Genomic DNA, 12,149 nt, shown 5'->3' with positions numbered 1-12,149 from the left:
CCTGTCTCTTATGGAAAAACCCCCACGTGAAAACTTGCAGATGTGGGAATGCCAATAAATATCATCATAAAAACAAATAAGTTAAAGTACTATGTAAATAGTATTTTATAGAAAAGTTAGAATTGAAGATTATTAACTTTATTTTCTTTACTCAAGTATAGTTTCTTTAAATTCTGACATGTTCTATTACTTTTTATCATAGCGGAGATTGGGGATTTCGATGAATCTGGGGATCATGATCACCTAAAAACAAACCAATACTTGCCAAACCAGGAAAGAGTACAAGGAAAGATACTGGAGTTTCACAGGAAGCATTTGTAAGTGCAGATTATTGGTGGGCTGTTTGGAAATGTTATAGTATTACAGCATATTGATGAAACAGTGCAGGGAAATTAGAAAGATTATAATTGTTTGATGGAATTCAAATATCATGGTGATGTGGGCAGTAAAAGAATCTAGATGCAGGAGCACTGAGTTAGGCCTCATCTACAGCTAACCTCCTCCCCCCCCGTTTTTAACCCCCCAAAATACTTAGTTATGTGTTTAAAAAGTTCCGGCACAGTTTGATCTAATCGTAGTGTAAATAGTGCCAGACTGATACAGAACACCTTCTCTCCAGGAGACTGAAGTACAGGCCATTTACAATTTTACACGTGCTTGCTTCTTCATATAGATGGTATAGGCTAAATGCTGTTAGTAGGTGGAAGCAAAACCACAATAATGGCTTCAATTTATACTCTAAACCCAGGGGTCTCAAACACACGGCTGTATGGACTCTTCTGTGCAGCCCACCAAGCTCCCCGCGCCCCCCGCCGCTCTGCCTACCTCCAGTCCAGGGGTGGGCAAACTACAGGCCACAGGCTGAATCCGGCCTGCAGGATTGTCCCCCGTGGCGCCACGAGCCCTACGCCGCTCCCTTAAGCGGCTGGCAGCACTCCTTTAGGGGAGGGAGGAGACTTCTGCGTTGCCTCGCTTCATTGTACTTCCCCCGCAGCTCCCATTGGCTGGGAACAGGGAACTGCGGCCAATGGGAGCTTCATGGGAGGTACCTGGAGGAGCTGCAGCGGAGCCCTGTACCCAATCCTGTTCCCCCAGGAGCTGTGGTTCCAGCTGCTTCCTGGAGCAGAGTGGCGTGGGGCCAGGAGCCTGCCCTGGCCCCAATGCATGCCGCTGCCACTACGGAGCTGCTCTAGGTAAGCAGCGCTGGGCTGGAGCTCGCACCCTGCACCCTTCCTGCACCCCAACTCCCTGCCCTGAGCCTTCTGCCACATCCCACACTCCTCCTGCACTCCCTGCCCTGAGCCACCTTCTGCACCCCAATCCCCTGCCGCACCCCTCCTCCCTCTTGCACCCCACACACCAACTCCCTGCTCTGAGCCCCCGCCCACACCCCTGTCACCAGGGGGTGCAGGAGGGGTTCAGGAAGGGGCAGTGTTGGGGTGGGAACTTTGGAGAAGGGGGTGGGCAGGGGTGGGGCCTCATGGAAGGGGAAGAGTGGGGGCGGGGCTGGGGCAGTGAGGGTAGAGGTGTCAGTGATGCAGCCCTTGAGCCAGTTCACTAGACTTCATGTGGCCTTTGTGGTCATTTGAGTTTGAGACCCCTGCTCTAAACCTTGCCAAATACAGTAGACTGCAGCAACCTCATTAGTGGTCACTCATACAGGGTGCATTTTTTGTTTTAACTGCCATTCATTTTTGTTAGACAAATGAAGTCTCATTAGAGCTCATGATGTTTTTAACTTTGTGGGAGGTAGGGAGAAATAAGGAGGATGAAAACATGCTGTTCACCTGCATTAACTTTGCAATACACTTTTAATACTGTAGACATTATCATGATGGTCTTCTTTGCTAAAGACCTTATGGTCTGAGTAGTAGTGGTTTAAAACTAATTCCTTTTCTATTTAAAATACTTAAAGAAATTAATAGTTTGTGTAAGACTGTCCCAGAATTTCCAGTTGCAGAATATAATTTCTACTTGCCACTGGTTACATAGGGCCTTATTTATAATTCATTAATTATAAACAAATTCCATAGTATGGGTATTTTATACTCTGTGAAGTATAAAGAGAATAGAAAAGTTGAAAATCTGTGGGACAGAAGTGGACCATAAAATAGTACTGTAGAACCTCAGAGTTACAAAAACCTCGGAAATGGAGGTTGTTCATAACTCTGAAGCGTTTGCAACTCTGAACAACCACTTGGGTTCCATCCATTGGCTCCTGCCAGCCGGGATCCCAGCTGCCGGACCCGCTCAGCCCGCTGTCGGTCTGGAGTCCCGGCCCTGCCCACATTCAGTGGGTACCTACTTTTTCCCTGATTCTGGCCCATTCTCTTCCTCTCTCTTCACTGAGCTGAGGGTGGGAGTGCACTGAGCACAGGGCTGGGGGTGAAGGGTCTGGCCAGGAGCTAGAATGAAAATCTGGCTCAGGGTTGGGGCAGGAGGTTTGGGTATGGGGCGCTTACCTGGGCAGCTCCCATTTGGTGCAAGGGGTGTAGTTGGGAGTGTGTGTGTGGGGGGTGCAGGGTTCCCGTTGTCGCAGGGTGAGGGGATAGAGGGCCGGAAGAGTCAAGAGTGGGGTGCGTGGGTGGTGGGGGCTGGGTATGAGGGGTCAAGACGCTCAGGCAGAGGGCTGGGGGCATGTGAGGAGGGTGCAGATGTCAGGTCGGGGGGGCTGGGTATGTGTGCGGATGCCAGATTCAGGACTGGGGTTGTGGGGCGGGGGTGAAGGAGTCAAGCAGAGGGCTGGGGTATATCTTGGGGGGGTCAAGGCAGAGGGCTGGGAGGTGTGTGTGTGTGTGTGTATGGGGGGGATCAGGACAGAGTGCTGGAGGGGATACGCTCCTATTCCACCCACCCACGGCCCTGCCTCCACTTCTTCTCTGCCTCCGCCGGGAGCAGCGAGCACGCTGACTCTGCTCCTTCCTGACCAGCTCACTCGCAAGGGCCATCAGCTGATTGGCTGGCAGGGAGGGAGGGACAGAGAGGCAGAGGAGGGGCAGGAATCCAGCACACTGTGGGAAGAGGCAGGGGAGCCAGCAGGACCAACTTTCTGCCCTCTGCCCCCAGGGTGGGGAAGTTGGGGGAGCGGAGGTTGGAGAAGAGCAGGCTGGCCAGGATTTTTAATGGCACGCTGCTGCCTACTGGGACTCCAACAGGCAGCAGCGTGCCATTAAAAATCAGCTCGCATGCTGTCCTTGGCACACGTGCCATAGGTTGCTGACCCCTGGCTTATATTGTGCTTCTTAAAATGGGTGATTGAATTTTTTGTGTGTAACATATGGCTTCTACATTTAAACTGTCAGATCTGTTTACTCAGTGCCAAAATAGTCTATTAATGGTACAGCTCAGTAGATGTGTACCTCTGCAAGATCCAAAGTTGACCACTTTATATTCTGGTATACCTAAAAGACTTCTCTTGTATTAGGCATTATACAAACAACACAAGGCCAGTTCCTGCCTCAAAGAGTGCACAATTTAGGATTTAAACAATACACAATAAGTGAATATAACAATTTTGTGGCTGGAGGGTGGAAAGAGAACAGGGTGACAGTAGAAGAGCCACAGTGGTCTTGGTCTTGAGTGGTCATCAGGCTAATCAGTATCCTGACCCTTGTAACATAGTTATCTTGTGCTAAAGCCAGCCTCATCAAGGTATCTTTGGAAATAGGTTGTGAATATCGATCCTCATGCAGAATCTGAAATTCTACTTTTCTCATCAGTGCAATTTCTAAATATGCAATGCTTTTTGCCTCTTCAAGCCATAAAAGAAATTAATTGTAGATTTTAAAAAATTATATAAAGCAGAGGACACGTATCAGTATCTGGGTTTGTTTGATCTTCCCCATTACTGTATGGATGTTGTGATAATAAATATTGTCTACATATGGATCCAGCTGAAGGAAACCTTGCATTGAGACCTTCTGTACTGAAGGCAGTTCTTGTTGGAAAATACCTTTAATTGGCGGGTTGTCATCCATTGACTTGGGGAAGCCTAAGTAGATTTATCTACTTAGTGGGTGAACAAAATTAGACCAGATTGTTTTCAGATCAGTCTGTGCAGATTAGTCTACAGCAAACATCTGAGGATGATTACTTTGAAACTGCTTCTCATTTATAAAGGTGTTCTGTGCAGTATGAGCTGCTTGGCTTCATTCCTAGTTTTCCCCACTTTAGAAAGTTCCTTCTATTGTAGGTGCAGGCAGTTTTTAAAAATTCTATTCTTTCTGACAAGTATTGTGCTTTTAACTTTATTAGGTAAATTTGAATAGTTAAACTCTAGTGGTTTTTATATGTAATAAAATAGTACTCAAGTTACTCACCTGAGTTTGTGCCTAGAAGTTTTATTGGACATATTCCAAATTCTCCAGCCAGCATGTTTTACCACATTTCCGTAATTTTATTTTTTACCACATGAAGCCCTAACATCCTCTTTCTGAGATTGTGGCATTTCACCAGGAATGAGTTTGGCTCATTGTGCTGTACACACTATGCTTGAAGTTGTGTAATGTGTAAATTTATGGCCAAAATTTATATTTCCAACCTTTTATCACTTATCCCACAGAGATGCAACCTAGGCCTTATCTGCTCTCAAAAGTTATACTGTTGTACTTATACTTTGTATATTAAGTTTATTTGGCTACATCATACCCAAATTTGATGAAAAACACAATATAGACTAAATCTTTGAAAATATTGAACTCCTTTTGAACCCCTGAAATTTTTGTAATTGGGGGGGAAAAAATCTTTTCAGGCTTTGCCATTGTCAAGATCGATTTTTTTTTCAAAGTTAATACAGAATAAAGCAGGTTTTAGAGTGGTAGCCATGTTAGTCTGTGTCAGCAAAAACAACAAGGAGTACTAGTGGCACCTTCAGGGCCGCCCGGGGGTGGGAATGAGGGGCGCAAGTGGGGCAGTTTGCCCCAGGCCCTGCAGGGGCCCCCACGAGAATATAGTATTGCAACTTTTTTTTTATGGAAGGGGTCCCCGAAATTGCTTTGCCCCAGGCCTCCTGAATCCTCTGGGTGGCCCTGGGTACGTTAGAAACTGACAAATTTATTATGTTAATTTCCCCTACTGTTACTCATACCTTCTTGTCAACTGTTTGAAATGGGCCACCTGGATTACCACTACAAAAGTGTTTTTTTTCATCCTGTTGATAATAGCCCTCTTTAACTGAATTGTCTCTACCCTCCCCATCTTCCTACTGTATTTTCTACTCCATGCATGTGATGAAGCGGGTTTTAGCCCACAAAAGCTTGTGCCCAAATAAATTTGTTAGTCTCTAAGGTGCCACAAGTATTCCTTGTTCTTACAGAATAAAGCAGTAGAAACTATACTGAATGTTTTAACCACTTCATACTCACCCACAAAGTGTGTGGCACAATGATTTTCCGATATGTAACCACTTGTAAGAGTGAGAGAATCATGATTCCTGCAGTAGTTTTTCATATTTAAAAGGATTGCATTCTGAATGGGTTCTGTGGTTGTGCTGGTATTAATTTTAAAGATGATCTATACATACAGTTAAGAGGTCCTTGTTTCCATAAATTCTGCTTTAATTATTAATAATTTATCTGAACATGTTCAACAGAAAAAACATTACTTTATAGAAATAGAACAAAGATGTCTAGTCTTAATGGTAACTCTATAAACTGTTAGGAGAAGGCATCTTTTAAAAAAAAAAAAAAAAAAGGATAGAAGGAGGAAAAGGTATTGCCGGAAATATTCGTTTTATTTAATGCTCATGTTACACTTGGCGCAGGATAGTATACAAAAATAGACAGATCATACCCTAAATAGCATATAGTCTATTCTAAACTAATTGAATATCTATTGCGGGGAAGAGCTGTTCCCTGGATACATTTTTTTTCTTTCTAAAAGCATGTTTTAACATGGCATATATAAATACAGCCTGTGTTGAGGCTAGTCAGTTCTAAGCAAAAATTGCTGAGTTCCTTTATTTTTCCCAGCCCCCTGCCCTTCCTCCATCATTCAGTTTCCTTCCATTAAACTGTATGAAAATTCCATTTGTTGACTTTTTTGTATGCAGTGCAGTAATATAGATGGCAAAAATAGCACTTGATCAGATACAGTGCTATAGTAATCATTGTGGGATCTTTTAGTATAGTGTTATGTTGCGGAACCTCTAAATTTTGAGGTTGGCTTTGTCAGTCAGTTACACCAAACTCCTGTTATAATCAGACCCTTGTGTATTCTGCAGCACTGTGGGACTAAAGTGTGTGGCAAGAACTCCTAAATTCCACGTCAATGTTCTTTTTATTCTGGCTTTGTGAAATGTCCTTAATTCCCATCTCCATGAGGGCTGTCACCCTCAAACTCACAGACAACTATGACTTACAGTTGAAAACGCTAATTTGATGTAAATTTGGCAGTCATTATTTTCTGTAAAGGTTATTCTTGAAGATCTTCATTTTTCACTGTTTTCTGGGCAGTCCACATCTGTTGGTCTCAGCAGTTAAAATGTTGTCTAGGTGGCCTTGCTCAATAGCTCCTTACCTCAGTATGTATCATGGAAATGGGGAGCTTGAAGCCAACTTCAGTATCTCATCTTCTTTGTTCCTGGGGCATTGTCTATCTGTTGTGGTGTTCATCCTGGCAAGCTCAGATGGACAGTCTACACTTCAGGTTCCACTCACTCCCTGGCAGCAAGCTAGGCTTGACTTGTTTTCCTGATGCCCTGCTGCTGTGCTCTATGGAAGTGTGTGCCGAAATCCAATTGACTCCCCCGGTGGGGGAAGATGGGAAACGAGAAGGTGCAAACATGTTTTGGCAGTGCAGGAAGATGGAGGGGCAATTCCATGACAAAAAAACATGCTGAATTCTGTGACTGTGGCATCATGAAGTCTGATGGCAAGTCACACCTCTCTGAACAATTATTTCAGGCTCTTTGTAAACTCAAAGTTTGCAAACTCCATTGGTTTTCACCATTATCTAAGCAACTGTAAAGGGTATAAATGTGATATTTTTAAAAGAGAGACCTAGGGTTTTGGATTACAGTTCTGTGGCAGTGGGTAAATTCTATGACTGTAGAATCATGGAATGCATAGAGCCTGTTTATATTAGGTTTTCCTAAGTTTTTATTTTTTATTAAATGAAGTGCATATGCTTCAAATGTACTGTATACTTAATTTCATACAATGCTATCTGGACAATTCTGATCTGATTTTATAATCCCATTTTAGATTGTCCTATATTGTTGCAACATTTGCTATGTTTCTGTCATGCTGTTACGCAATATTCTCAATTTCTCCCTTGGTTTCTGAGTATATCAATGTATTCCTAAGCAAGAAATCAAACTGAACAGGATTCCTGTTTGGACAGTGATCTGTTGATCTCCTGGGTTTTGAATCACATAACCTTCATACCAGTTTTCATTTGCTTCTCTATAGCGGTTTCCCCCAGATATATTGTGTTAGATTACAAAGGTAGCAGTAATACTTTCATGGAGTGAAATTGTCAGTGTAAATTAGGCAGAAAATTATTGCTTAGTTCTGGATATATAGATTAATTACTTTGGACCCTTTGGAAGTATTATAAAATCATGTTGTTTTTAATATTCTCTATTTTTATGCTCCTGTTCCTTATTGGAGGGGCCAAACTCCTGCTGAGTCAGATTTCCAGGTGCTTGAAATTGCTCGGAAACTGGAGATGTATGGCGTTAGATTCCACCTTGCATCTGACCGTGAGGGGTCAAAAATTAGCCTGGCTGTTTCACACATGGGCGTACTAGTATTCCAGGTAGGTTGGGGAAATAATACCAGATACGTACATCTTCCTTTTGATTATAATTCCTTAAGTAACTGTCAGTCACTTTAATCTAAAAATCTCTTCTGACTTTTTTTAATAGCTGACCTTATATCACAGAATCATAGGGTCAGAAAGGACCACAAGGGTCATCTTGTCTAACCCTCTGCCAAGATGCAGGATTTGTTATCGCTAAACCATCCAAGACAGATGGCTATCCAGCCTCCTTTTGAAAACTTCCAGTGAAAGAGCTTCTAGAACCTCCCTTGGCAGTCAGTTCCATTGTTCAAGTGTTCTTACAGTTAGGAAGTTTTCCCTGAGATTTAATCTAAATATGCTATGCTGTAGTTTGAACCCATTGCCTCTTGTGCTGTCCTCTGTGTCAAGAGAGAACCACCTTTCTCCATCTTTTATTATGGCAGCTTTTCAAGTATTTGAAGACTGCTCTCATATCCCCTCCTTAATCTCCTCTTTTTCCAAATTAAACATACCCAGTTCCTTCAGCATTTGCTCATATGGCCCTATGGGTGCTCCCCTGTAGGTGTATCTTCATCCCTGTGCTCCTGATTAGAGAACTTTGGTAGCTGTGTCCGTTGGGCCTACACATGCATTGTCTCTCCTCATGCTTCACAGAATGTGCGGGCTAACCATTTTCAAACTCAACGACTTTATTGACAAACGGGCCAAGGGACATCGGCAGTACTTTAAAGCCATCATAGAAGAGGGACGATCAGTTGCAAAAACATCACTACAGTCGGCCCTCGATGCCACCAGCACGACAGGTTAGGTCCGTCTCCACAGCGATGGTGATGCAACAAGCATCATGGCTCCACTTATCAGGATTCCTGAAAGAGGTGCAGTCCATAGTGGAAGATCTTCCTTTTGAGGATACGAAGCTCTTTGCCAAAAAGATCAACGCCTCCCTTCATACCCTGAAGGATTCCAGGGCTACCCTGAGGTTGCTGGGAATCTGTACACTGGGGTAAAAGAGGCATTTTAATTCCCAGTCTCAACACAGATCATATGTGGCTCAATATTAACCTCAGCACCGTTAAGAACCACAGAGGAAGAAAGGGAAATTCCTGAAGCACAAACTGTCTGGTCTGCAAACCTTGTTTCAATCACCTGCATTTAAATATCCCTTTTGACAAGCAAGTTGAGGCACCGCGAGACCACTTTCCACAACTGATGCAACCATCCATGGCCAGATCCGGGTTGGGTGGCGACTGAGCTAGCGTGATCCCAGCCCACTTAACTCCACCAGGTCCCAGCCCAGGACCCTGTCAGTGGTGAGTGCATTCACCACCCAGGCAGCAGGGATCCTACCGCAACACACTGACCTTACACAGGTGGGAGATACCACTCATTCTGCCTCCCTGGGCCACTTCCTACTGTGTTTCCTGAAGCTGTAGACTGTGTATCGTTGGGGTACCCGGGTTCCCTGGTGTGGGTAGCTCCCTGAAATTCTGACTCCTGCCAATCGAGTGTAGATAGCACGTCTCTGATGTAGTCCCTGGGATCTCTGGTTCTTGTAATTAGGGGCTGTAGCGATTCCTGGCCTGGAGCCTCCACCAATTGTGCTTCCTCCTCAGTGACCAGCCCAGACTGAGCTGAGCTGCTCATCTTTATAGTAGCACAGCAGTTGGAGCATGTTCAGCATGGTCTGAGGGGCGGGACTTCCTCTGCCCATAGTGTGGGATTAAACCTTTCTCTCCTAGTGCGGGGTATGCACACCCTGTTACAGCGCCATACAGGCAAAAGCCCTCCTACCGGAGCACAGGTTCCTATCCCTGGCTTCACTCGTAAACACCATTCAGTAGAGTCCACAAATACTGCCCTGACTCTGTCTCCAACTCTTTGGACACATGGTAGCAGGCATTGTGGTGATACCGCACACCAAATTCCACATGTGATGCCTCCAGCTATGGTTTAGTTCAGTTTACAGACCTAACAGGGACAGGCTGGACAAACCTGTCACTACCCACCAGGCTCAAAACATCCTTAAACTGGTGGAAGGACCCAACCAGTGTATGCAAAAAGATCCCTTTCTCGTATATGTCACCATCATTCTTTCTTACCACCCAGTCACCACTCATAGGGTAGGGAGCACATTTAAATGGCCTCATGACACAAGGCAAATGGTCACGTATGGAGATGTCTCTACACTTTGATCTCCTCAAACTGAGAGTGGTCAGGAATGCCTGCGCCCATTTTCTTCTGATCACAGGATCACATGCAAAGATCCTAACAGACAACATAGCCTGCATGTATTACATCAGCCATTGCTGGGGGCCAGGTCAGCCTCCCTATGCGTGGAGGCTGTGAGACTATAGAACTCGTGCATCTCTCACATCACATTGTACCGCAGCTTACCTCTCGAGCAAGCAGAACTCAATGGTGGACAACCTTAGTTGCAAATTCCCACACAATCATGAGTGGGAGATGCACTTATCAGTACTTCACAATCTGTTCACAAGATGGGGAACACCATCCATAGACTTGTTCAGTACTCACCAAGACAAGAAGTGTCGATGCTACTGCTCCAGGGTGGAGATGGGACAGCAGTCTCTGGACGATGCTCTTCTTCTCCCCTGGGACAAGGACCTTCTTCCCACCTTTCCTCAGTTTCCTCTTCTGCTGAAGCTCTTGTTAAAAATAAACAGGGATGGAACTCATGTCATCCTGATTGCTCCTACTTGGCTGAGGCAGACCTGGTATCCTTTCCTGACACAGCTTGCAATGTGCCCACTGATCTCTTTCCTGACCTATTTGCACCTCCTTTCACAGGCCCCTGCTTGGTTCCAGCACCTAGAAAGTTCATGCTCAAAGGAAGTAGAGGAGATTCTATTTATACAGTAGAAAGTCCACCACACAACGTACTTACTGTCAGAAATGGTCCAGGTTTCAGATTTGGTGCATTTCCCAATAAATGTCTCCAACATCCATTAACTCTTCCACATATTCTAGTCTATGCTCTGACTCTTAAAAACTCAGGATTATTCCTAAGCTCTCTTAGGGTCCATCTATCAGCTATTGCAGCCTTTTATTGGTGCTGTCACACCCAACCACTAAAAGATTCCTTAAGGGTATCATAAACCTCTTCCCTCAGCCTCAATTCCCTACCCTTATGTGGGAGCTAAGCCTGGTTCTGAAAGTGCTGACTAGGGCTCCCTTTGAACCAGTGGCCACCTGTTCGCTAACATACCTATCAGTGAAAACAGCCTTCCTAATAGCTGCAGAGAGAGCAGTTCTGATGGTGTATCTCCCTTACACAGTATTCTTTCCAGACAAGGTTATACTCAGGCTACATCCAAAGTTCATCCCTAGGGTAACCTCCCCGTTTCACATGAATCAATTTACTTTCCAGTCTTCTACACCAAGCCTCACCAAGACTTTAGGGAGGTTATACTACATACCCTAGATGTCAGGAGAGCCAGGGCCTTCTACCGTGATAGGACAAAAGCCTTCAGGAAGTCCCCTAGACTTTTCACCTTTGTGGTGGAAAGATCCAAGGGCTCAGCAATATTAGCCCAACGACTCTCTTAAGTGAGTCTTGAATTGCATCAGACAGTGCTACCAAGTTCTTAATGTGATCTCCTCCCTCCCCACCCCCCGATCTGTATACATTCCACAAGTTTGAGCTTCTCATCTGTCACCTTCTTCAATGATGTCCCATCGCAGAGATCTGCAGAGTTGGGACATGGGCTTCAGTCCACACTTTTTCAGAACATTATGCGATCACTGGGGACTCTACCTCCGGTGCCATCTTCTCCTTCACAGTACTGTCATCTGTAACTAACCCAACTTCGAAGTCTCAGCCCTCCAAAAGGGGAACTGCTTGGGAGTCACCTAAAGTGGAGCACCTATAGGAATGCTAGTCGAAGAAGTTACTCACCTTGTTCAGTAACGATGGTTCTTCAAGATGTCCCTCTATAGGTGCTCCACAACCTACTCTCCTTCAGTTCGGAGTTTTCATTTATGAGTCTGGTAGAGAAGGCACTGAGGATGATTAGCCTGTGTGCGCTGGCTAGCCTCATGGCACAGCACGAGGAGAGACAGTACATGTGCGGGCTCAATGGGCACTGCTACTTAAGTTCTCCAATCATCAGCGCAAGGACGTAGACACATCTATGGTGGAGCACTCATATGGGGACACATCTCGAAGAACCATTGTTACTGCACAAGATGAGTAACTTCTGCAGATATTGATGGCAACTGGGAAACTCAACCCAGGTGAGCAGTTAAATTGGATTTTGTAGAGCTACCCTTGGGTAGCATGAACAACGGAAAGTTTACAAAAAAACAAAAATACCTATTTAAAACTTGTATATACCACAAAGTACCTGATACTGTCCTTCAATATCTGCTTGAAAACCCTATGTTTT

General features: G+C 44.7%; 1 protein-coding gene across 5 annotated transcripts in view; it reads left to right on the top strand.

Moving 5' to 3' along the window:
* FARP2 (FERM, ARH/RhoGEF and pleckstrin domain protein 2) overlaps positions 1-12,149 on the top strand; it is a 204,508-nt gene that overhangs the window by 96,972 nt on the left and 95,387 nt on the right. For all 5 annotated transcript variants that reach the window (XR_012656392.1, XM_075068631.1, XM_075068632.1 and 2 more), the window contains 2 exons: positions 203-317; positions 7,611-7,758. Coding sequence is in view for 4 of the 5 variants with exons in the window: in XM_075068631.1 (XP_074924732.1) it covers positions 203-317; positions 7,611-7,758 (263 nt within the window). In the remaining variant the exon portion in view is untranslated. The remainder of the gene's footprint in view (positions 1-202; positions 318-7,610; positions 7,759-12,149) is intronic.

Source organism: Chelonoidis abingdonii, chromosome 8, assembly GCF_003597395.2.
Source record: "Chelonoidis abingdonii isolate Lonesome George chromosome 8, CheloAbing_2.0, whole genome shotgun sequence".
Lineage (NCBI taxonomy): Eukaryota > Metazoa > Chordata > Testudines > Testudinidae > Chelonoidis > Chelonoidis abingdonii.
Note: the sequence above shows the minus strand (reverse complement) of the source record. Positions and strands in the feature narration are given on the sequence as shown.